The 27,971-nt window shown below is 35.8% G+C and overlaps 1 protein-coding gene across 1 annotated transcript in view; it reads left to right on the forward strand.

The window, feature by feature from the left end:
• The window catches only part of DACH2 (dachshund family transcription factor 2), a 791,610-nt gene that overhangs the window by 742,654 nt on the left and 20,985 nt on the right, over window positions 1–27,971 (forward strand). Inside the window, exons 8-9 of the mRNA XM_065915301.1 lie at window positions 17,600–17,778; window positions 17,874–18,021. Coding sequence (XP_065771373.1) covers window positions 17,600–17,778; window positions 17,874–18,021 — 327 coding nt within the window. The remainder of the gene's footprint in view (window positions 1–17,599; window positions 17,779–17,873; window positions 18,022–27,971) is intronic.

Consider the following 27,971-nt stretch of genomic DNA (forward strand, 5'->3'; position numbering starts at 1 on the left):
CTCACTCCCCAGGAAGAATATCCACATGCTTAATCTTGCTCTCCCTCTGAATCCCCTCCCTGGGGCACAGCTTCCAATCTGCTCCTCATTTATCTGTCCTTCCTATCTTATTATGTGTGTATCTTTCTTGCAGCCTTGCTTGAACAGGAGTCCTTCTCTCAGTTTCCAGGTTTCAGTGAGAATTCTTCCACATGGAGATGTATTTGTGTTGTGTATGTGGAGGGAGGTGAGTTCCACATCCTCTTACTGGATCATTTTGATCTCCTCACTGTATGATAGTGGAGAATATTTGCATACATATGCAAACACACATATACTTACATTTCCTGTTCACAAATATGGAAATGAAATTTATGAGACCTGAACAGGGACAACATATAACAGTGAAGAATTTAATTTTTAAATAACTTATAAAAAATTGAAAAAGCTTGTAAACAAAAACATATGCTGCAAAATTCAACTTTCCAAATCCTGAATTTAGGATTTGACTCTCTTTGCTTCTAAGTTAAACTCTAACTCTACTACCATGAGGGATGCACAGGTCATTTTTCCCTACTTTAACTCATGTCAACCTTATGAAAGCATACATAGCACACTGGATATGTAAAATGTCAATCTTCTTTGCTAAATTATAGTCATCAAACAATACCTTCTGTGGAAAGAGTAAACATGATGCAGAGGGAAAATGCAATTTTTGGCTTTGTTTTGGTAAACATTGTAATGTTACAAATTGGCACCCAAATTTTTCACTATCATTTTAGCACACAGTTTGCATTGCACTTAAAATCTGTTTAAATTAATGAACAAAGTCTGAGAAAAATGAAGGAAATTAAAAAGGATTTGAAAAGAAAAAAAGAAAAAAAATAAACAAGGAAAAGGATTTGAACTGTGATCTATATCTATTCTAGTTCTTAAAATTATTAAATAAGTGCTATGGGAAGCCATTGCCTTTATAAGCCTTTTAAGATATTTACAGCAAAATATTTTCCCCTGCGATTGAATTTTTCAAAGTACTAAACTGTTATGGAGAAATATGTTTTTACCAACTTTATGACTCCCTAGACACTACATTCTCTATAAGCACTGGATCTTCTTGGACATAAACATTATTGCAAAAAGGCCATGTCATTTGAACAAGGCATATAGCTTTGAAAGTGTATATGCAACATACCCATAGGAATGCCAGTATCACTAGTGTAATACCGTTTTAAGGCCTGCCTTTTATTATAGTAGACCTGAGTAATTTGCTCCAATTGTATATCTCTATTTTATTAGGGTATTTTACATCTGTGTCATACTCCTACTACTGCCTGTCTATACTTTCTGGCTTCAGTGGATGGCATGGGATATACTATATAAGAAGACTAAACAGGGAAAGACAGAAGATGTATCTTTATAAGATGTTTTATTTTTTTAGAAAAGTAAATGATAAATATCATCTGGGACCTGAAAATTTGGCCTCTATTACTTTAAATGTTTGGAAGGGTTGACAAAGTTTAAAAAGCTATGAAGTATTTTTAATGGAATATTGCTAACCATAGCGCTCACTTTCTTAGTAAGTGGGAAAAATAATACATATTATAAGTGTCCAGATAGCTTAGAGGATGTTGCAAGCAATAATATTATTGATACATTAATGTCAAGGCTAGAATAGCATATTGTGTTGCCTTTACTCTCTGAAAGTTTTTTTTTTTTTTTAATTAAATCAGATTTTCTCAGAGACAAGTTAACTTAAATGTTTACTTGGGTTATTAGAACATTCTCCCAAGAAACTGTGATGTAGATTATGCTTGAAAATACAGGCTAACTATGGCATATTTCATTATCTGTTAACATAGGTGTTTTAACTGAAGATAGGATGGATTGCACTGTCAGCAACTAAGAGTAGGAAGTAATTTCCAACATTGTATAAAAACTTTTTTTTTAACACTGGAAAAATGCCAAATGGGAGCTAAATGATGGTTGGGAGGTGACAGTCAACATAGAAGGAGTGAGAAAAGTGATTTTTCATACTGATCAATTCAGATTAGGAAAATGACAATCTCTCAGGGAACTAGATAAACTCATGCTCCTTAAAGTAAACCAAAGGAATATGAAGACAGGTATAGGTCAAATGCAGAAATGGTTGATATATGGTACTAAAATGAATACAATTTCATTGGAATCAAATGTTAGAATGTTGCTACTTAAAGCACTTTATCCAAATAAATGAATCATAAAAACATAGAATTGGAATCTAGTACAAAAGTTTGGGTGATATATTCAAGTCTGATTGCTGTTGTTATTCAGTTGCTAAGTTTTGTCTGACTCTTTGTAACCTCATGGTTTGCAGCGTGCTAGGCTCCACTGCCCTCCACTATCTCCGGGAGTTTGCTCAAATTCATGTCTATTGAGTTGGTGATGCTATCTAGCCATCTCATCCTCTACCATTCCCTTCTCCTTTTGCTTTCAGTTTTTCCCAGCATTAGGGTCATTTCCAGTGAGTTGACTCTTGGCGCCACGTGGTCAAAATATGGAAGCTTCAGCTTCAGCATCAACCCTTGCAATGAATATTCAGGACTGGTTTCCTTTATGATTAACTGGTTTCATCTCCTTGCAGTCCAAGGGACTCTCAAGAGTCTTCTCAGCACCACGATTTGAAAGCAAAAATTCCTCAGTGCTCAACCTTCTTTACAGTCCAACACACACATCCAAACTACTACTGGAAAAACCATAGCTTTGTCTATACAGACCTTTGTTGGCAAAGAGATGTCTCTACTTTTTAATACACTGGGTAGGTTTGTCATAACTTTCCTTCCAAGGAGCAAATGTCTTTTAATTTCATGGCTGCTGTCACCATCTGCCATGATTTTGAACCCAAGGAAAGAAAATCTGTCAGATCTTCCACTTTCCCCTTCTATTTGCCTTGAGGTGATGGGATCAGATGCCATGATCTTTATTTTTTGAATTTTGAATTTCAAGCCAGCTTTTTCACTCTCCTCTTTCACCCACATCATGAGGCTCTTTACTTCCTCTTCACTTTCTGCCATTAGAGTAGTATAATCTGCATATCTGAAATGGTTGCCATTTCTCCCAGCTATCTTGATTACAGCTTGTTATTATTCTAGTCTGGTATTTTGCATCATGCACTCTGCATATAACTTAAATAAATAGGGTGACAATAAATACTTTGTCATATTCTTTTCCCAATTTGGAACCAGTCAGTTAGTTGTTCCATGTCTGTTTCTAATTGCTGATAATTGAATTGCATACAGGTTTCTCAGGAGATAGGTAAGGTTGTTTGGTACTCCCATTTCTTTAATAATTTTGCAGTTTGTTGTGACCCACATAGTCAAAGGCTTTACCATAGCCAATGATGTAGAAGTGTATGATTTTTCTGGAATTCCCTTGGTTTCTCTATGATCTAGCTAATGTTGACAATTAGATCTCTGGTTTCTCTGTCTCTTCAAAATTGAGCATAACTTTGCTAATGTGTGAAATGAGCCCATGTATATGGTAGTCTGACAATTCTTTGGCATTGCCCTTCTTTAGGATTGGAATGAAAAGTTACCTTTTCTAGTCTTGTGTCATCACTGAGTTTTTCAAATTTGCTGACATATTGAATGCAGCACTTTAACAGCATCATCTTTTAAGATTTTAAATTCAGCTGGAATTCCATCACCTCCACTAGCTTTATTCATAGGAATGCTTCCTAAGGTCCACTTGACTTTACATTCCAGGATGTCCAGCTCTAGGTGAGTGACCACACCATCATGGTTATCCAGGTAACTGAGACCTTTTTTTTGTATAGTTCTTCAGTGTATTCTTGCCACCTCTTCTTAATCTCCTCTGCTTCTGTTAGATCCTTACTGTTTCTGTCATTTGTCATGCCCAGCATTATATTAGATATTCCCTCGATATCTCCAATTTTCTTGAAGAGATCTCTAGTCTTATCCATTCTATTGTTTTTCTCTACTTCTTTGCATTGTCCATTTAAGAAAGCCTTCTTATCTTTCTTAGCCATGCTCTGGAACTCTGCATTCATTTGGGTATATTTTCCCCTTTCTCCCTTGCCTTTTACTTCTCGTCTTTATTCAGCTATTTGTAAAGCCTCCTCAGACAACCACTTTGCCTTCTTGCATTTCTTTTTCTTTGGGATGCTTTTGACCACTGCTTCTTGTACAATGTTATGAACCACCATCCATTGTTTTTCAAGCACTCTATCTACCAGATCTAATCCCTTGTCACCTCTACTGTGTAATCATAGGGAATTTTATTTAGGTCACACCTGAATTGTCTTGTGTTTTCCCCTACATTCTTCAATTAAATCTGAATTTTGCTATACAGAGCTGATGATCTAAGCTACAGTCAGCTCCAAGTCTTTTTTTTTTGTTGTTGTTGACTATATATAGCTTCTCCATCTTTGACTGCAAGGAATATAATCAATTTGATTTCAACATTGATCATCTGGTGATGTCAATTTTTAGAGCTGTCTTTTTGGTTATTGGAAAAATGTTTACTATAACCAGTGTGTCCTCTGACAATGGTCTGTTAGCTTTTGCCCTGCTTCATTTTACATTTATAAGATATTAATAATTAAATATATGATATATTAGTTCTTAATTTTGTTTTTATTTCCATTTGTCCTCACTACATATTTCCTCTGGATGAATTCACAATATTTATACATTCATAGATACAGAAAATTTTAGAGAATTACACTTAATATAAACTACTGTTTTTTGTTGGGCTTTGTGCAAAGTAAACCTTAAAAACATATTTTTTTTCTCACAGGAAATATCATTGATTATGAATATGTATAAATTTGGGATCAGATACGTAAAGAAAACAGAGAAAATCAGAGGAACCTAAACTGTCACTGGATGTTGAGAACTAAGAAATTACCTGGGTAGTTCTGATCAGTTTGTGTAGTATTAAAGTAATTTAGATCATGCATGTCATGTGCTTTATGTCATGTGCTTTTAATAGTATATATATATATATATATATATATATATATATATATATATATATAATATACACATATATCTCCTGCAAGGAGATTCAACCAGTCCATCCTAAAGGAAATCGGTCCTGAATATTCATTGGAAGGATGGTTACTGAAGCTGAAACTGCAATATTTTGGCCCCCTAATACTAAGAACTGACTCATTTGAAAAGACCCTGATGCTGGGAAAGATTGCAGGTGAGAGGAGAAGAGGATGACAGAGGATGAGATGGTTGGATGGCATCACCAACTCAATGGACATGAGTTTGAGTAAATTCTGGGAGTTGGTGATGGACAGGGAGGCCTGGCGTGCTGCAGTCCATGAGGTCGCAAAGAATCAGATATGACTGAGCAACTGAATTGACTCACTGACGGATACACACACACACACACACACACACACACACACACACACACACACACACACACACACACCTGCTCAGTTGTCTCCTACTCTTTGTGACCCCATGGACTGTAGCCAGGAAGATTCTCTGGAGAGGGAAATGGCTATCCACTCCCATATTCTTGCCTGGAGAATTCCATGGACAGAAGAGCTTGGCGGGCTGCAGCCCATGGGGTCACAAAGAGCTGGACATGACTGAGCGACTAACACTTTCACTTTTTCTCCTCATATGCTATGTACAGTGCTATGTACTTCCACGTTTGTTTTCCCACTTAAACCTCTCACAAACACTTCTCAGGTAATTCTTTGTATTCTACAATAAAGGCCATTGAAGTTAAGAGATATGATATTCCAAGACACAGATTCAGGCAACTTTGTTGTGTTTTAAGTAAAACAGCAGAAGCATACATTTCAGGAAAGAAAGGAATTAAAATAAAAAAGTGGTGTATCTGGTGATTAACCTTTGAATAACTATTGAAGTTACCCTGAATGATACATTTGTGAAAATTTTGTAATTGAGATTTCTAATATAATTATTAAAGGAAATCACTGCAATACTTTTCAATTTGTAAATATGTGAACTCATTTTAATTGGCACCACAATACCATGCACAACTGAGTACTCAATAAATCTTCTGATAAAAATCACAACGTTAGATGTGAATGTTGAAATAGAAGTGAGTAAAATTGCAATAAGCCATACAACCTAACTAGAAACATAGTTGAGGAAGAGGTAATGTGAAACATGAAAGAAAATGGCATATTTACTTGTTCTGTTGATGATGTTTAGCCGTCCTTGCTTCCTTGGATATATCTTATGAATTATATTTTTATTATTTTGTTATCATTTATTTACATAATTTTCCTAAAAGAATTTGTCCAGCAGATGGTATAAACTCTCATGGCAATAGGCACTATCTAAAAATAAGATTGTGCATTTGGTGAAGATTGTTGAACTGAGCATTATTAATGGGTACTTGCTTCTTTGACAAAACTTCAGAGATTTCCAAAGGAGAAGCAACAGTTTTGATGGTCCTAATGCCAACATTACACAGAAAATTTTTTTAAAAATGTAAATATTGTTGTGTTTTGCTCCAGTAATTAAAATTTATTTAAAGAAAATTCAGTTTTGTAAAATAATTAAATGATTGGACCATTAAAAAACCTGAGCACTGAAGAATTGATGCTTTTGAACTGTGGTGTCAGAGGAGACTCTTGAGAGTCCCTTGGGCAGCAAGGAGATCAAACCAGTCAATCCTAAAGGAAATCAGTCCTGGATATACATTGGAAGGACTGATGCTGAAGATGAAACTCCAATACTTCGGCCACCTGATGTGAAGAACTGACTCATTGGAAAAGACCCTGATGCTGGGAAAGATTGAAAGCAGAAAGAGAAGGGGATGACAGAGGATGAAATCATTGGATGGCATCACTGACTCAATGGACATGAGTTTGAACAAGCTCCGGGAGTTGGTGATGGACAGGGAGGCCTAGCATGCTGCAGTCCATGGGGTCACAAAGAGTCAGACACGACTGAGCGACTGAACTGAACTGAACTGAACTGATTGGCATGATTTTGAACTGACTAGATTTACAATAGTGTTGTGATTATGATTTCAAGACCCATCCATTTAAAAAAACCCTCTTAATTGCTTTCTATTATAAAAATATTATGCCTCAGTTTATTTTTTTATTTACTAGCTAAAACAGAAAGATCAGTATATATTCTCTTCAATGTTTGTGCATACATTTTTCTATGTCTGAGAGAGACACAGAGAGAGGAATGGAGAGAAGAGAAAGATACTTAATGAATAAAAGAATGTTTTCAATTTTATATCATTGGTACTGTGGTAACATCAAAAGTATAAATATTTCCAAGTCATAAGTGGGTGTAATTGCAGAGTTATTAGTGATTGTGTCAATATAAATGTCAAACCTATATAATTATCTACATATTCCTCATTACAGAATTTATAGAAGGTGACAAATTATAATCCATCACATAGACTGTTCTTGCCAAAATGTTATTGTCATTCAAATGACAGTGTCATTCTAACTTTGAATCATCTTTAATTTTTCATTTTAATCCTACCAAAATATCCAATTTCTACCTTTCACAAATACAATGAAATAGTACTCAAGGATTAATCCATATAACTGCTGTTTTCCATACTGAACAGTTGCTTATGTTAAATTCATTCTTGGAAAAGTATTTTGCTTTTACCCGTATAGACTCACTTTTTTTTAACTGTTGTTTCCTGATCCTTTGTTACAAATAGGCTTCATTATACACTTTTTTTTTTTTTAGTGCCGTGTAAATTGGTCTTCATAATCTCTAAGTCTGTAGAACAGTCTAGTTGATGTGTCTCTAATTTTATACAATTTCTTGAGGCTGTGAAAATACATGTTTAAAATTCAGTATCATTTTGAAATTTCTTAAAATGGTAAAGACCAGTATTTTTAAAAGATATTGTAATAAGAAGCAATATTAATCATCTTTAAATGTAGCAAAATTGACTTTTATATAGTTCAGTGGTTTCTCAAACTGTGATCCCCACAGCAGGAACATCAGCTGGGCACTTAATAATTCCAGTTGCTAGGCCCTACCCTAAACTTACTGAATCAGAAAATTTGGGAGTTGGAAATGATTTTTTAAAGAACTTTAGGACGTTCTAATGCATGATAAAGTTTACGAACCACTGCTGTTAAGGTACTGGATTAATAAGTTGTTCCCCTGTACCTTCCACCGATCTACTTAGACATGCTAACTAAGTGGGAAAAAAAAAAAAAAAAGCAGTGATTTTAAAGTTAGCAGGACTGCCAGATCAGAGCAGTAAATTCTTATTCCTGATTTGTGCCAGATTAAGAAGAGAATTTTCCTCCCTGTTTGATGGAAATGATTGCACATTTCCTGGCAGGGAAGCAAAATGAAAAATCTGCTTTATAGCATCTGCAGTCAGCTAGATGACTGAACCTCCAGTAAGTGTTTAAAAGCAGGGTTATATTAGAACCCTGAGGCTATTTTGCAGATAAGCCAGGGCAATGAAACATTATCACCTGGAAGGATCAACTGATTGATGGAAATATTTGCTCTCTCCCCCATTTTTCCTAAACACATCTCTTTAAAGCATCAGCTTCCTTCCCACTTTACCTCTATAACCACACCTGCCTCCTGTTTGCCAGTTTCTAATGCAGACTGTTATATATTAACTTCCCACTCATTTAATGTTCTCCCCTTTGCAGCCTTTTTCACAGAGGTAACTGGGCTTGTTTTCTGAAGCAGACTTGTACATGCCTCTGGTGCTGTGTGATTGTATATTGGAAATTCTTGTCTATCTTGCAGTTTTTAGATCAAATTCTATTCTCTGTATGAAATTTCTTTCTATTCCAAGTCCTCAGCTTTTTTCTGTTTCTGTGTTTTAGAAAATACAGATGTACTTCAAAAAAATCAGTCAGATTTGCTTTAATACAATAATACATCTCAAAGATGAGAGAAAAATGTGTATATACCATTGCTCTTTTTAGCCCTCAAAGGACTAGGATATGCAGACTGGTTCAATAAATATAGAGTAGGCATATTTTGATTACTATATCAACTATTTTTTGAAATTGCAAAATTTCAGTTTATCATAACATCTATGAAAGTGAAGTCGTTCAGTCGTTCAGTCGTGTCTGACTTTTTGCGACCCCATGGACTGTAGCCTCCCAGGATCCTCTGTCCATGGGATTTTCCAGGCAAGATTACTGGAGTGGGTTGCCATTTCCTTCTCCAGGGAATCTTCCTGACCCAGGGATCGAACACGGGTTCCCTCTTTGTAAGCAGACATTTTACCATCTGAGCCAACAGGGAAATCCATGACATCTGTAGACTATAATAATTTATTCTATTGCAGAGACTGAGAGTTGACAAGAAACTCTACTTAAGGCCTCTATTTATTCCTTCCTTTCACCACATATTTGTACAAAAAAAAAAGCTTTTAAAATTATGTATTCATGTACTATATTACCTTTTTAAATAGAAAGGGAAAAAAGGAATAAATCTGATGATCAGAAGTCTTACCTCATGGTTTAAGATTATTGGTATGTATTCAAAATCATTACAACTGTTGTAGATGCCTGTTAGTTAATAAATACCAGATAGACAGCAATAGGAAAATTAAAAACAGGAAAAGGTCCCCACTCTTATGGAGAGTATACTGTTATAAAATGAAATGTAACCACTGCCACCAAATGCGTGCTCAGTCATGTCCAACTCTTTGCGACCCCACAGATTGTAGCCCACCAGGTTCCTCTGTCCATAGAATTTTCCCAGCAAGGATACTGGAATTCATTGCCATTTCCTCCTCCAGGGCATCTTCCTGATCCAGGGATTGAATCCATGTCTCCTGCATTGGCAGGCAGATTCATTACAACTGAGCTAGCTGGGAATCCTTGAAACATGTAACAAAATTAGCAAGTAAATAAGTTATTGTATATTAAATGGTGATCAATTTTATAGGAAAATCATGCAAAGGGGATGGAAATGGGGTTCAGGCTGCTATGTTAAATCAGATGTTTTGCATAAATTTCACTAATAAGGTGAAATTTGAGCAAAGAACTGAAGTCAGGAACCTGAAATTAAATGTCTAAGAACTCTAAAACATACCATGTAAACTACTGTGCTAGTTCTAAATCACTGACTTTAACTTATTGTCTTATTAAGCATATTAAACTCTCTAGAAGTTTAGTACAGAAAGGGATATCTAGTTAACTGTTCATTCATTGAGATTTTCCTATATAATTTTGAAACAGTTCTGGTTCTCAACCAGTATTGACAATTGGGCCAGATAATTATTTGATGGGGATGGAGGAGGGGGCTGGGCATCCCTGGCCTCTACCATTAGATGCCAGTAGCACACACCCCTATCTCCTCAGTTTTGACAGTCAAGAATGTCTCCAGGTACTGCCAGCTGTCCTCTGTGCAGGAAAACTGCTCCCAACTGAGAACCACTGGTCTTGGATTAGGAAGTTTTCTCAGACCTTTGATAACTGAGAAAATAACATTGGCCTAATTTAGGGTGAAGCCAGGCTCATCCAACTATTACCAAAAGAGGATTTTTAGTGGATGCTTAGTTGGTCAAATACATTACTGTAGCCTCCTCTTCCATTCCTGGTAATTTTCAATAAACAATTTATTTAACAAACACATATATTGCCTTTACTTTGAATAACTTTGCAAATATTACTTTCTTAATATTTATGATAACCCTATAATATAATTATTATTATTATCTTAATTTTACAGGTGAGTAAATTGAGGCACAGAAAGATTAAGGAAATTTTCCAGGGACTAGCAAATCACAGAGCAGTACTGCAAACACAGAAAGTCCAGTTCTAGCATATATTAGTCTTTGTCACTATGGTCTCAGCTATCTGTTTTAGCTTGTAACTATGTTAATATTATAATTAGCATTTTAAAGGTTCTGATATGTTCTGTTTTAATAGATTTAGCAAATAAAAATGAAAACAATGTGCTCAGTAAGATTTAATTTCAGCTAAGCAAATCATTGTTTAGCATAAGGATGTCCCATAGAATGTTTTAGCATACTTATTAGTAAGTAAACAAATAATTTGTTGTTTATTTGAAATTCAAATTTCACTGGGCACCCTGTAATTTATCTGGCAGCCCTTGCTTTAAGGAAATCTGTTTAATACTGTTCAAACCAATTTTTTCAACACTAGTTTGAGCAAGGAAACTTTTTCTTATTGGGACACTTAATAACCTAGAGAAGTTCCATGGGACTTTATTCTAAGGACACTGGGAACATTTTTCAACTAGAGTCAATAGGTTAATTTGAGTACTTACTCCAGACCACAGTGATCTCTCATTCTTTGAACTCACAGGGGCACTTAATCTATGTCACATGATTTCACACATAATTGTACACTTCTATAACTTGCTTACTTTTTTCCAAAATAACATGTCAGCTTCTTAATGACAGGGACTGAGTATCATACTTCCTCCAAACCCTTCACTGAATATAATATTTATTATCAGCATACTATTTTATCTGAAAGATGATTTATTTCTAATTAATCATTTATAAAGGGAGTCTGTTTTTACACATTGCTAATCTAAGCATCTAGAGCAATACAGGGCCATAATTGGTTTAAAAGTATTCTGCCTCACTTTCTCAGGCTGGTGACCCCTCATTCCTTTGCTACTAACTTTCTGTTTTCATTTATCAGCATTATTATTTTTTTTATTCCCTAAAGAAATAAAACAATTTGGGAATCAAATTTTTCTTTTCAAATTTAATGATGGCAACACTTGAGTCATTGTTCAACTCAGACCATGACCTCATATTCATGCAGGTCAGATCATTTCACAATAGTTGGTCATTTTGTTGTTGTTATTATTCCTCATTTTGGAAGAGGGAAGCAGGTGTCTTGCTTGTGCCAAATGTAATACTAATGACACCAACAAAAGAGAGTCCCCTGGGGTAGCTCTATTTAGGGGAAATCTCTCAAATCAAATAATGAAATTTACTTTATTTGTTAAAGAATGGAAGCTGATGACCTGGTAGGTGGCTGCATTTTTCCACTGCTAAGTGATTCAGCTGTGTTCAATTTCTATTCCTATATCATGATCCTCAAAGCCTAGAGGAAAGAAGAAACACTTAACCCCATGAAAAGTGAAAAAAAAACACTAGAGTAAAGTAGAAAGTCTCCAGCATCATTGACTTTAATTTTTAGAATGAATTTTCCATCCTGAGCATTTAACGTGTTTATATTTTTTTCTATAAATAACCTTCTTGTCAACTTTTATATCTATTCATCTGGGCCCTACAAGTAAGATATTAAAATTAACAGCTTGTTCTCTAAATGAATTTCCAAGTGCTATTGCAAAGTATGGCAGGTTTAACAAACACGTTCAATAAAAGTAGTCTCCAATTTGCTTCAATAAATTTAAACATTGCTCATATCCTCAGCTAGATAGCAGTAGTTCTATCTTTATCTTTTAATTTATGCCATTGCATCGTATATGTTGCTAAATATCTTAATACATGTATCTTGACCACTAGCCTTTTAAATAAAATTGCTCAAACAAAACTCTTTCTCTCTGGATTACAAAGAGATTCTCTTATTTCACTAACAGTATATATTTCTTGCATTTGCCCATATTTAATTTCATTGCCAATTAGGATTTTCCAATCCTGCCTAATAAATTCCTACATAAAATTACATCTATTCAAACTCTGAGGAAAATGTAAGTGCTACTCAGATCATTCATTTTTGTAGCCTGTGATTTAAATTAGAAAAAAAAATGATGAATGTTTTGACAGTTTTCATGTATACACACCAAAATATAATACACTTCAACTAGTTTTTGACTATTATGGACCTTAACATGCACTATGACCTTGGTCAGGAAAAGCATGTTTGGTTTGCACAGAAACTTAATCATAAGAAGTCATAAGTAGAATCCTTCTTCTTTATTGCCCTTTTCTAGGACTAGGAAATATATTGCTTGTGGGACAGGTAGGATATGAACAATGGGCCAAATAGAGTCCAGGGTTATGTCATCCATGTGAAAACTGCTGCTGAAAATCGATGTGATCTCTGCTCTACTGTCATTTCAGTTCCCACCCTCTGTGTCCTATTTGTCTTTTAGTAGAAGCTTAGATCTGTGTGCTGTCTCTATGTGTCTCTCTTGGGCCAGATTATCAAAATGAATCATTGCCTGCATATCTCTTATATTTCTATTTATTTTCCTGGTGTTGACTAGGTCTGATGAAATATGATTCTTTTTGCATTTGATCCTCACTGCAGCAAGCAGCACCTAATTCAGCTGTGTCTATCTCTTTAAAGAAGAGTAATACCATTTTGAAACTTCAATCTACTGTACAGCAACATTGCAAACCATAGACCATGCAACCTGTCTTCATAGTCAATAGTAATTTTCCTTTCAGCCAATTTAATGGAATTTCATTAATCTCCAAATAGAAGATTTCTAGTGATTTTAATGTAGTTTTAATGTTGTTTTATGCATACTTAATGTACTGCTTTCCTTTTCAGATTTTTGTTAATAGAATACTCCTCAGATTCTGACCACTGAGGTTACATGTGTGTGTAGAGTAAGACATGACAAATAACCCATATTTTTAAGAACTCTGCCCTGATGCAAAATATTTATTCAGGAGAAACCTTATGTTATCTATGAATCATCAGGAAGTCAACATTCTAACTTTGTAGTCATTCATTTTGTAAAAAATAGATCTTCTACCAGGCTACATAGATTCATCTTGAAGATTTATAAACATCAATATAAATATGTTGAAACTACCTAATTACTATTAATATTGATAAATCATTGTGAAGTCATTCTGTCTATCCACTTAATGCACTCATATGCAAAAGACAAAATGCTAGCTAAATAAAGACTTCAATAAATAAAGCATAATACTGCTTCATTAGTTGTTGAGAAATAAGCTTTTGAGACATTACAGCTGCTGCATAAGACATGTTTTATAAATTAGATTTTTAATAAGATACTTCCAATGTTCAAACCTTGTAGTTGAAATAGTTCACAGAATTTGTGTTCATTCTCTCTGGAATATTTTGCCTCTTCCAAAACTGCTACTGACAAAGAAGGAAGAAAGGAAGGAAGGAAGGAGGGAGAGAAGGAAGGAAGAAAGACAAGTTCTGTAAGAGGTTAGGGTTAATTTATAAGCAATTACTGACATACATCAGTAATTAGCCTCCAGCTAATAAAAAAAAATTTTTTAAAAAGACATACATCAAACATTTAGGTTCAAAATATTATTTGTCAGTTTTACTAAAAAACGATTCCTGGGAATACGTTCCTTTTAAAAAATATTTATTTTAATTAGAGGATAATTATTTAAAAATATTGTGGTGGGTTTTGCCATACATTTACATGAATCAGGCACATATGTCCCCCCATTCTGAGCCCCTCTCTCACTTCCCTCCCCACCCCATTCCTCTGGGTTGTTCCAGTGCAATGACTTCGAGTGCCCTGTTTCACGCATCGAACTTGGACTGGGCATCTATTTCACATATGGTAATATACGTGTTTCAATGCTATTCTCTCAAATCATCCCACCCTCGCCTTCTCCACAGAGTCCCAAAGGCTGTTCTTTACATCTGTGTCTCTTTTGCTGTCTCACATATGGGGTCATCATTACCCTACCCATCATTACTCTTTCTAAATTCCATATATATGCGCTAATATACTGTATTTGTGTTTCTTATTCTGACTTATTTCACACTGTATAATAGGCTCTAGTTTCATCCACCTCATTAGAACTGACTCAAATTAATTCTTTTTTAGAGCTGAGTCACATTCCATTGTGTATATATACAACCTCCTTATCCATTCACCTGCCAATGGACATCTAAGTTGCTTCCATGTCCGAGCTATTGTAAACAGTGCTGCGGTGAAAATTGGGGTGCACGTGTCTCTTTCAATTCTGGTTTCCTCGGTGTGTGTGTCCAGCAGTGGGATTGCTGGCAGTTCTGTTTCCAGATTTTTAAGGAATCTTCACACTGTTCTCCATAGTGGCGGTACCAGTTTACATTCCCACCAACATATAAGAGGGTTCCCTTTTCTCCACACCCTCTCCAGCATTTATTTTCTGTAGCCTTTTTGATGGCAGTTATTCTGACTGTCGTGAGATGGTACCTCATTGTGGTTTTGATTTACATTTCTTTGTATACATTTCTGTATGTCTTCTTCGGAGAAATGTCTATTTAGTTCTTTGACCCACTTTTTGATTGGGTCGTTTATTTCTCTGGTATTGAGCTGCTTGTATATTTTGGAGATTAATTCTTTGTCAGTTGTTTCATTAGCTATTATTTTCTCTCATTCTGAAGGTTGCCTTTTCACCTTGCTTATAGTTTCCTTCATTGTGCAAAAACTTTTATGTTTAATTAGGTCCCATTTGTTTATTTTTGTTTTTATTTCCATTACTCTGGGAGGTGGGTCATAGAGGATCTTGCTGCGATTTATGTCAGAGAGTGTTCTGCCTATGTTTTCCTCTAAGAGATTTTTCTGGTCTTTCATTAAGAGATTTAATCCATTTTGAGTTTATTTCTGTGTATGTTGTTAGAAAATATTCTAGTTTCATTCTTTTACAGGTGGTTGACCAGTTTTCCCAGCACCACTTGTTAAAAGAATTTATATTTCCTTCATTGTATATTTTTGTTTCCTTTATCAAAGATAAGGTGTTCATAGGTGCATGGATTTATCTCTGGGCTTTCTATTTTGTTCCACTGATCTATATTTCTGTCTCTGTGCCAGTGCTATAGATATTTTCCTTATAGTTTCCTGTACAAAAAGAAAATCCATTGTTTATTTTATGCATACTATTGAATTCTTTAAAACCAATATTCAAATGCCCTGTAACATTTTGGATTCAAATAATGTGAACCTTTATTCTCTCAAATAATTGTTTGCATTTTTATCTCTATAGGCTTTAGAAAATTAGAAATTATAGAGGTGATCTACATAAGAGTACTTTATTCAGAGATAATGCCATCCCATTAAGTAATCCCACAGAGGTTCCCACAATTGTATGCCACAGGTTTCCACACAGGACATCCCACAGCAAACCATGATGCCTGTGAATTCAATGGGGTTCAAGACTCTGCACACTAAGTATATAGGCTGCTTGGGCAATCGAAAAATGAGGACTATGACAAACCCATATTCCTGTCCTTACAAGGACCAGAACCAATAGCTAGAGTTTTGTTTTCAAACCATGTGAAAATTCTAGATTTCTAGTCTAGATTCAAGTCTAGATTTTTGTTTTTTTGAATAAGTCTCAAAATATATAGGGTCACTGAAAATTTTTATGACCAGAGAGATGCATACTTTCAAAGTTTCCGTGTGCTCATTTACTGAAATAAACAAACTGTGGTGAATAGAATAATTTTGTTTGAGGTGCTGTTATTCGATGCACTGTACACTGCTATTGTAGCCATTTAAGAATATCAGACTTTGATTACTTTCCATGATTACCTCTGTAGCAGTGTATTTTTATATATGTCAAAAAAGGTCCAATTCCTAATTGTAGCGAAAATTTTGCTAACTGGTTTATACATCTCACACAAAAGATTTTCAACCAGAATTCAAGTAGATAGTCAATTAGTTAGCTTCTCAAAGTAACAGGAGATTCCTTTTGTATATAGATGTATCTGTGCCAAGCAAATCTGAAATATTTTATTAGACAAAAATTCTATTTCTCTCTCTTCATATGAAGCTTTAAAGGAATCTCATTAAAGTCATGAGTGTGTAGGAGAAATTAATATACAAATAAAAGGACAGAAAATATATACTTTGTGGCTTTACAACATAGATTATTATTTTTTCATAAGAAATAGTCTTCAAAATAAGAGGTAACACTGGAAAACAGTTCAGATCCTAAACTAGTGAATGATTAAACACAAAGTAATATATCCACGAGATAGAAAACTTTTCAGCAATAGAAAGGAAAAAAAAATCCACTGATACCTGCCACAACATAGATTAACCTCAAAAAAATATGCCAAGCAAAAGACAGACAAAAAGACCACTTACTGTATGATTCTATTTATGTAAATACCTAGTAAAAGCAATCCTGTAGAAACAAAAATTAGATTAGTAGTTGTCAGGGGCTTGAAGTGGGAAAGGAGATTAATATAAATGGGCATAAGGATTATTTTGGAGGTTAATGAGGTGCTCTGAAATAGAGTTTTGGTAATGGATGTGCAATGTAAAAATTAGTGATGCATACATTGAAAAAGGTGAATTTCATTATATGTAAATTATATTCCAATAAATGTATTAAAACATGGAGATAGATGGATATAGACATAGATATATAGATACATTTAAAGAGAAAACTATAAAGCAATTTATGTTTTACTAAGTAATGGTTGGATCATTTAACTTATAGATAGTAATGAATATATCTTAAATTTGTTTTAAAAAACTTTATGCCAGTTAGTAGTAAATGTTGCTTCATTTTCACAGATTCTTTACTGGAACATTTATTTTTGAGAAATTAGAGTCAGGTGGAAAATAGGTATGACTTCCAATTACGAGTTTTCCATCAGTTAGCTGTAGAAACAAAATCTTTATAGATGCTATTAGAGGTGAAGGAAACATAGTGAAATATTTGAGCTATTAGTTTATGAACCTTCTGATATTAATTTTGTTTTTTACAGAAGAGGTACCTGTTCAAATTCCAATGATGAAGTCACCCTTGGACAAGATCCAACTGACTCCTGGGCAGGCATTGCCTCCTGGATTCCCTGGACCATTCATTTTTGCTGATAGTCTGTCCTCTGTGGAGACTCTGTTGACCAACATTCAGGTCAACAATATTTCTATAAACAAAATAAATGTAATACAAGACATTAGCACTTACATCAATTATTTCACATTTGAGAAATTAAAACAGATAAGATGAACTGTATGTCATTTGCTGTACTTTGACAGGGTTTACTGAAAGTGGCTTTGGATAATGCTCGCATTCAAGAGAAGCAGATTCAACAAGAAAAAAAGGAACTGCGAATGGAGCTCTATAGAGAGAGAGAAATTAGAGAAAACCTTGAAAGACAACTGGCAGTTGAGCTTCAAAGCAGAAGTAAGTTTAACAAGTTCAGTATAACTAAGAAAGTTAACATTGTGTTGGAAATATTTTCAGTAGTAATCGAAATATTCTCAGATATAGCCTGGGATTGTGAAAAGGGTGCAATCATAATAAAATCAAATCCCATACCCATAATACCAAAGAAGTTCTCTCAGTGTTGTGAAGATTCTGAACCCCATGTCAGGATTACCAGCCTGGGGATCTATAAAGGGACTGAGAATCCACAGGGAATCCAGCCTTGCAGGCCAGAGGGATTTGATTATAGGACTTCCACAGGACTGGCAGAAAAAGAGACTCTAGACTTGAGGGCACAAACAAAATCTTATACACAACAAGACCCAGAGGAAAGGAGCAGTGAGCCCCCAGGTTGTTGTTCAGTCACTGTCATGTCCAACTCTTTACAACCCCATGAAATGCAGCACACCAGGCTTCCTTGTCCCTCACCATCTCCTGGAGTTTGCCCAAGTTCATGTCCATTGAATTAGTGATGCCATCCAACCATTTCATCCTTTGCTGCCCTTTTCTCCTCCTACCTTCAAGCTTTCCCAGTATCAGGGTCTTTACCAATGAGCTGGCTGTTTCCCTCAGGTGGCCAAATTATTGAAGATTCAGCATTAGTCCTTCCAAAGAGTATTCAGGGTTGATTTCCTTTAAGACCGACTGGTTTGATCTCCTTGCTTTACAACTGACTCTCAAAAGTCTTCTCCAGCACCACAGCTTGAAAACATCAATTCTTTGGCATTCTGCCTTCTTTATTGTTCAGTTCTCACATCCATACATGACTACTGGAAAGACCATAGATATGACTATATGGATCTTTGTTGGCAAAATGACACATTGTCTAGGTTTTTCATAGCTTTCCTGCCAAGAATCAATCATCGTCTAATTCCATGTCTGCAGTCACCATCCCCAGTGATTTTTGAGCCCAAGAATAGGAAATTGTCACTGCTTTCACCTTTTCACCTTCTATTTGCCATAAAGTGATGGGACTGGATGCCATGATCATAATTTTTTTAATATTGAGTTTTAAGCCAGATTTTTTCACTCTTCTCCTTCACCCTCATCAGGAAGCTCTTTAGTTCCTCTTTACTTTCTGCCGTTAGAGTGGTATCTTCAGCATATTTGAGGTTGTTGATGTTTCTCCCAGCAATCTTGATTCCAATTTGTAGCTCATCTAGCCTGGCATTTTGCATGATGTGCTCTGCATATAAGTTAAGCAAACAGCGTGACAATAAACAGCCTTGTCATACTCCTTTCTCAATTCTGAACTAGTCATTTGTTCCATGCAGTGTTCTAACTGTTGCTTCTTGGCCTGCATACAGGTTTCTGGAGACAGGTAAGATGGTCTGGTGTTCCCATCTCTTTAAGAGTTTTCCAGTTTGTTATGATTCACATAGTCAGAACCCACAGGAGATTGAACAAAACCTACCTGCTAGTGTTGAAGGGTCTCCTGTGGAGGTGTGGGTTTGCAGGGGCTCACCACAGGGGTGGGACACTGGCAACATCAGGCCAGGAAAGTCCCCCTTGTCGTAAAATCCTATGGAATTCACCATTAACCCTAGATATAGAATCCATAGACCCCAAGGCTGACTCATCTCAGGTCAAACAATTAACAGTGAGGGAATGTAACTCCACCCATCAGCAAATAATTGGTTTAAAGCTTTACTGAGCAAGGCCTTGCCCATCAGAGCAAGACTTAGATTTTCCCATCATCAATCACTCCCAGCAGGAAGCTTACACAAGCCTCTTAGCCTCATCCACCAGGGGGAAGACAGAAGAAGAAAAAAGAAGTACAGTTTCACAGTGGCTAAAACAAAAACCATATTATAGAAAGTAATCACGATGAAAAAGCAGAAAATTATGCCTCAGATGTAGTGACAAGAAAAAAAAAAAAAAAAACTCCAGAAAAACAACTTAAATGAGGTGAAGATAGACAACAATTCAGAAAAAAAGAATTTAGAGTAATGATAGTGAAGATGAGCCAGGATCTCAGGCAAACAATGCAGAAGACACAAGAAATGTTCACCACAAACCTAGAAGAACTAAAAAGAAACAGAAATGAATAACACACCAGATGGAATTAATAGAATAACTGAAGCAGAAGAACAGATAAATAACCTGGAAGAGAGAATGGTGGAAATCATTGCTGCAGAAGAGAATACAGCAAAAAGAATGGAAAATGAAGATAGCCTAAGAGACCTCTGGAACAATATTAAATGCACCAACACTCACGCTATAGGGGTCCCAAAGGGAGAAGAGAGAGAGAAAGGACCTGAGAAAATATTTGAAGATATAATAGCTGAAAAATTCTTTCACATGGGAAAGAAAATAATCAACCAAAAAATCCAAGGAGGAACACATCAAGACACATAGTAATCAACCAGAAAATAACTAAAGACAAAGTTAAAATATTAAAAGCAACAAGTGAAAAATGACAAATAACAAACAAGGGAACTCCCTTCAGGCTCTCAACTGATTTATCAACATAAATTCTACAAGCCAGAAGAGAATGGCAGAATATACTTAAAATGATGAAAGGGAAGAAACTGCAACCAAGAATACTCTACCCAGCAAAGCTCTCATTCAGATTTGAGGAATCAATCAAAAGCTTTCCAGATAAGCAAAAGTTATGAGAATTCAGCACCACCAAACCAGTTTTACAACAAATGCTAAAGAAATTTCTCTAGGCAGAAAACACCAGAGGAGGAAAAGACCTACAGTAAAGTAAATCCAAAACAATTAAGAAAATGGTAATAGGTTCATATAATTATCTAGGATAAGTATCCTAAATGTAACTGGATTAAATGCACCAACCAAAAGACATAGACTGGTTGGGCGGATGAAAACATGTATATGTATGCACTTCCAGTTGTTGACCCCCAAGATTCTATGTAACTATTTATATTGTTGTTAATCATGTTCCCATTATGGCTTGCAATTTTAATTATCTTTTATTTTTTGTGTTGTTATTGATTGTGAAAACTGATAAACATCTTTCACTATTGTAAAAAAAAATAATCCTTACGTATGAAATGCTTACTCTTTGCCAAGAACAGCACTAGATTCTGAAGGTAGAAGATAAATAACACTCAGTTCCTGTCCTTGAAAGGTTTACATTTTAAAGGACTAGCACAGCCAATCAGTTAATTTTAAGACAAAGTGGTAAGAGCAATGATGAATTTATATATGTTTATATATAGAGAGGATAGTTAATTCAACTTGGTGCTCTGGGGATTTGATGGTTGAGGAAGGCTTTCTGATACTGCTGCCACTTGAATCTGAGTCTTGAAGAATCAGTAAGCCAAGAAAGAAAGGGCATGAGAGTACCTGAGTGATTTGTTAATTCTGCAACAAGGAGCATGACTATACAGTCCATGGACTTCTCCAGGCCAGAATACTGGACTGGGTAGCCGTTCCCTTCTCCATGAGATCTTCTCAGCCCAGGGATCGAATTCAAGTCTCCCACATTGCAGATGGATTCTTTACCAACTGAGCCACCAGGGAAGCCCAAGCATGGAGGCAAGAAACCTAAAACATGGGGAAGTGTATACAGATTTTTATTACTGTGACTTTGACTTTTATAAAGTAAATGTTGAGAAATGATGCAGAAAATAGAAGGTAAATTATAAAGGAGAGTTTTAATCATGGAAAATATTACCTTGGATTTTGACCTGTAGATTATGAGAAGTATTAAAAGATAAACAGGGAAATGATCTGGTCTGATTTGAATTAGATAGAACACTCCAGTGTTGGGAATAGATTGGAAGGGGACTTGAGTGAGGTTAGAAACAAGGAAGCTATATAAAAGGAGATTTCCCTCATCTAGACAGTGGTGAAGAGGACTGAAATAGGGTAGCATATGGACACAAAAGGGAGAGAATGAAGACATGTTCTTCAGAAATAGAAATAACTTTCCAACAATGGGTAGACATTTGATAATCTGCAGACATGGATAATGAGACTAGCTTGTATCAAAATTGAATAAAATTCAAAATTTTACTTTAACCAATAATTTCGACCTCTTCCTTATATTCTCCATAAAATACTATACAACAGCGAGTGGTTGTTGTGTTTTTAGCTTTTTTCCTTTTTTGCTTAATCTTCTATAGAATGATCACAAAGCAAACGTTAGTAACAGTTAAAGAGTACGAAGGAGAGGCAAGAAAGGGAGAGAAAATTTACAACCCACATAATACTTCCCTAAACAAGGAAAGGTTACACCATTTGAGTAAAATCCACTAACTTTATATTATTCCAAAATAACATTATATTCAGAAATCTGTATCAATAAGTAAATTTTACTAGATATTTTCCTTAGGGCCTAGAAATTATAAGCTTAGTTCAAAATGGAAATTCAACAATTGCATTTTAGAAGAATTAAACGTTATTTTATCTTGCTGAAGTGATTCAATACTAGAAAACAAAGGCTAAATTGTCTTTCTAAGTTTTGGAGAAATTAATACATTTTTTATATTTGGTATGCAATATGTATTATTATGATTGCCGTTCAGACAATAAGTCGTGTCTGACTCTTTGTGACTCCATGGATTGCAACATACTGGGTTTCTTTGTCCTCCACTATCTTCCAGAGTTTGCTCAAATTCATGTACATTGAGTTGGTGATGCTACGTAGTCATTTCATCCTTTGCCTCACTCTTCTCCTTGTGCCTTCAATCTTTCCCACCATCAGGGTCATTTCCAATGTGTTGGCTCTTCACACCAGGTGGCCAAATTATGGGAACTTCATCTTCAGCATCAGTCCTTCCAATGAATATACAGCGTTGTTTTCCTTTAGGGTTGACTGGTTTGCTCTCCTTTTAGTCCAAGAGACTCTCAAGAGTTTTCTCCAGCAGAGCAATTTGAAAGCATCAATTCGTCTGTGCTTAGCCTTTTTTATGGTCCAACACATACATCCATATATGACTACTGGAAAAACCATAGCTTTGACTGTACGGAACTTTGTTGGCAAATATACTGTCTAGGTTTGTCACAGCTTCCATCCAAGGAGAAAGTGTCTCTTAATTTCATGATTTCAGTCACCCTCTGCAGTGATTTTACAGCCCCATAAAAGAAAACTTGTCACTGCTTCCAATTTTCCCCTTCTATTTGCCATGAAGTGGTGAGATCAGATGCTATGATCAGAGTTTTTTGAATGTTGACTTTCAAGTCAACTTTTCACTCTCCTCTTTCATCCTCATCAAGAGGCTCCTTAGTTCCTCTTCACTTTCTGACATTAGGGTGGTATTATCTGCATATCTGAGACAGTTGAAACTTCTCCTGGCAATCTTTATTCCAGTTTGTGGTTCATCCAGCCTGGTATTTCGCATGATGTACTCTGCTTATAATTTAAATAAGCAAGGTGAGAGCATAGTGCTTTGTTGTACTCCTTTTCCAATTTTGAACCAGTCAGTTGTTCCATATCTGGTTCTAACTGTTGATTCTTGATCCACATACAGGTTTCTGAGGAGACAGATAAAGAGATATGGTATGCCCACCACTTTAAGAATTTTCCACAGTTTGTTGTGATCCACACAGTTAAAGGCTTTAGAATAGTCAATGAAGCAGAAGCAGATGTTTTTCTGGAATTCTCTTGCTTTTTCTATGGTTCCTCTACCTTTTCTAAACTCAGATTGTACATTTGGGAGTTCTTGGTTCATATACTACTAAAGCCTAGCTTGAAGAGTTTTGAGCCTAACCCTACTAGCATGTGAAATGAGTACAATTATCTGGTTGAATGAACGTTCTTTGGCATTGCCCTTCTTTGGGATTGGAATGAAAATATCTTTTCAAGTCCTATGGCCACATTTGTGTTTTCCAAATTTTCCAACATATTGAGTGCAACGCTTTAACAGCATCATGTTTTAGGATTTGAAATAGTTCAGCTGGAATTCCATCACCTCCACTAACTTTGTTCGTTAGTGGAGTAATAGTAATGCTTCCTAAGGCCCATTTGACTTCACATTCCAGAATATCTGGCTCTAGGTGAATGACCACACCATCATGGTTATCCAGGTCATTAAGATATTTTGTGTAGTTCTGTGTATTCCTGTCACTTAATCTCTTTTGCTTCTGTTAGATCCTTAATTCTCTGTCATTTATCATGCCTAACCTTGCATGATAACTCCAGTTTTCTTGAAGGGATCTCTAGTCTTTCCTTTTTTATTGTTTTACTTTATGTCTTTGCATTGTTCATTAAGAAGGCCCTCTTATCTCTCCTTGGTATTCTCTGGAAATCTGCATTCAGTTGCATATATTTTTCTGTTTCTCCCTTGCCTTTTGCTTCCCATCTTTTCTCAGCTATTTGTACAGCTTCCTCAGACAACCACTTTGCCTTTTTGCATTTCTTCTTTGAGAGAGTTTTGATCACTGCTTCCTATACAATGTTCTGAAACTCCATCCATAGTTCTTCAGGCACTTTTGCTACCAGATCTCATCCCTTGAATTTATTCATCACCTCCACTGTACAGTCATAAGGGATTTGATTTGTCATACTTGAATTGTCTTATGGTTTTCCCTACTTTCTTCAATTTAAACCTGAATTTTGTAATAAGGAGCTTATGATCTGAGCCACAGTCAATTTCCAGTCTTGTTTTTGCTGACTTTTCCATCTTCAGCTGCAAACATGTACTCAATCTGATTTCTGTATTGATCATCTGGTGATGTCCATTTTTAGAGTCATCTCTTGGGTTGTTGGAAAATGGTGTTTGCTACGACCAGTGTGTTTTCTTGATAAAACTCTTATTAGCCTTTGCCTTGATTCGTTTTGTACTCCAAGGCCAAACTTGCCTATTACTCTAGGTATCTGCTGACTTCTTACTTTTGCATTCCAATATGCTATAACAAAAAGAACATCTTTTTTTTTGTTATTATTTTTAGGTCTTGTAGGTCTTCATAGAACCAGTCAACTTCAGTTTCTTCAGCATTGGTGATTGGGGAATAGACTTGATTACTGTGATGTTGAATGGTTTGGTTTGGAAATTAACAAAGATTCTGTCATTTTTGAGATTGCACCCAAGTAATGCATTTTAACCTGCTTTGTTGACTATGAGATTACTCAATTTATTCTAAGGATTCTTGCCCACAGCAGTAGATGTAATGGTCATCTGAATTGAATTCACCTGTTCCCACCCAGTTTAGTTCACTGATTCCTAAGATGTTGATGTTCACTCTTGCCATCTCCTACCTGAACACATCCAACTTGCCTTGATTTATGAACATAACATTCCAGGTTCCTATACAATATTGTTCTTTATACCATCAGACTTTACTTTCACCACCAGATACATCCAGAACTGAGTGTCACTTCCACTTTGACCCAGCTGCATCATTCTTTCTGAAGTTATTCTCTAACCCCTTCATGGATTACAGCCTTGTCATGGCAAAGGGGATTGTATAGCTCAATGAAGCTATGAACCATACAGTACAGGGCCACCCAAGACAGATGGGTCAGAAGAGTTCTGATAAAATGTGGTCAACTAGAGGAGGGAATGTCAAACCACTCCAGTATTCTTGCCACAAGAACCCCATGAACAGTATGAAAAGGCAAAATGATATGATATTGGAAGATGCTTCCCCTCTCCCCTAGGTTGGAAGGTGTCTAATCTGCTACTGTTTAAGAACAGAGGGCAATTATGAATTATTATGATTAAGAGTCATAAAAGCACATTTCTTTTGTAGGGACATTATTTATACAAAAGTAACAAATAATTTCGGGCTTCCCTGGTGGCTCAGTGATAAAGTATTCACCTGCAATGCAGGAGACATGGGTCAGGAAGATACCCTGGAGAAGGAAATAACAACCCACTCCAGTATTCTTGCCTGGAAAATCCCATGGACAGAGGAGACTGTCAGGTTGCAGTCCATGGGGTCTCAAAAGAATCAGACATGACAGTGATTAAGCAACAACAAAAAACAAATAATTTTATGTTTAATATAGCAACACTCACAAATTGATTTATGAAAAACTACATACATTAAAATTGGCATCTAACTTTTAGGGATCTAACCATACTGATTTCTGTTTACTTCTTATAGACTCTTCAGGTCAGTCTTTGTAATTGATACCACATCTATTTTCTTTAAAAAATTCCTAGACATTGTAGATTTAATATTGGATGCATTATCAGATTTACCATGAAGCATTTGTATTTAATAAATTTAATAATTATGATATAATAGTAATACTACTACTATTATTCTATTATCATTACTATTACTGTCATTACTGTCTTTTCTACTACTATCATCACTACTACTACCACTACTGTTAGCTAATGCTTATCATCTGACTGCTAAGTGCTAAGCACTGTTTTTAACACTTTACACCTTATGATGAATACAATAAAAATTATTCCTATTATCCTCATTGACTTAGAGAAACTATCTTCTTCATCTCTGTGAATCTCAACATGATCATCTATTACTGGATGATCACTTAACTTCCTTTCTATCTGACCAAGTACTTCATATTCAGTGATCCTACTTTTGCTGACAAAGTATGAACTCTATTCGAAGTCATATTATTGAAAAGAAAAAAGGAGAAAATTGATATTAGAGTTAAAAGATAATGTCTCCTCAAGTTTATAGATAATATAGTAGCAACATATATACACATATAAAGAACATATGTAAAATTGTATATATGCACATTTGTATATACATATATAGTATGAACCCCTGAGTATCTTTCTCCCATGAGAGCGATGTTTCATACTTGAATATTCTATCTAACTACCTTTGGTTAGGTAGTTATTAGGTAGTTAGGTAGGTGATTCCTAGCAAGAATGTGTTACTTGATTTAGAAAAAGCAGAACCAGAGATTAAATTGCCAACATTTGCTGGATCATCAAAAAAGCAAGAGAGTTCTAGAAAAACATCTATTTCTGCTTTATTGATTATGCCAAAGGTTTTGACTGTGTGGATCACAATAAACTGTGGAAAATTCTGAAAGAGATGGAAATACCAGACCACCTGACCTGCCTCTTGAGAAACCTGTATGCGGGTCAGGAAGCAACAGTTAGAACTGGACATGGACCAACAAACTGGTTCCGAATGGGAAAAGGAGTACGTCAAGGCTGTATATTGTCACCCTGCTTATTTAACTTATATGCAGAGTACATCATGAGAAACACTGGACTGGATGAAGGACAAGCTGGAATCAAGATTGCTGGGAGAAATATCAATAATCTCAGATATGCAGATGACACCACCCTTATGGCAGAAAGTGAAGAGGAACTAAAAAGGCTCTTGATGAAAGTGAAAGAGCAGAGTGAAAAAATTGGCTTAAAGCTCAACATTCAGAAAACTAAGATCATGGCATCCAGTCCCATCACTTCATGGCAAAAAGATGGGGAAACAGTGGGAACAGTGGCTGACTTTATTTTTTGTGGCTCCAGAATCACTGTGGATGGTGACTGCAGCAATGAAATTAAAAGACGCTTGCTTCTTGGAAGGAAAGTTATGACCAACCTAGACAGTATATTTAAAAAAAAGAGACATTACTTTGTCCACAAAGGTCCATCTAGTCAAGGCTATGGTTTTTCCAGTAGTCATGTATGGATGTGAGAGTTGGACTATAAAGAAAACTGAGCACCGAAGAATTGATGTTTTTGAATTGTGGTGTTGGAGAAGACTCTTGAGAGTCCCTTGGACTGCAAGGAGATTCAACCAGTCCATCCTAAAGGAGATCAGTCCTGAGTGTTCATTGGAAGGACTGATGCTGAAGCTGAAACTCCAGTACTTTGGCCACCTCATGAGAAGAGCTGAGTCATTTGAAAAGACCCTGATGCTGGGAAAGTTTGAGGGCAGGAGGAGAAAGGGGCGACAGAGGATGAGATGGTTGGATGGCATCACCGATTCAAAGGGCATGGGTTTGGGTAGACTCCGGGGGTTGGTGATAAACAGGGAGGCCTGGCATGCTGCAGTTCGTGGGGGTGCAAAGAATC

This window comes from Muntiacus reevesi, chromosome X, assembly GCF_963930625.1.
Source record: "Muntiacus reevesi chromosome X, mMunRee1.1, whole genome shotgun sequence".
Classification (NCBI taxonomy): Eukaryota; Metazoa; Chordata; class Mammalia; order Artiodactyla; family Cervidae; genus Muntiacus; species Muntiacus reevesi.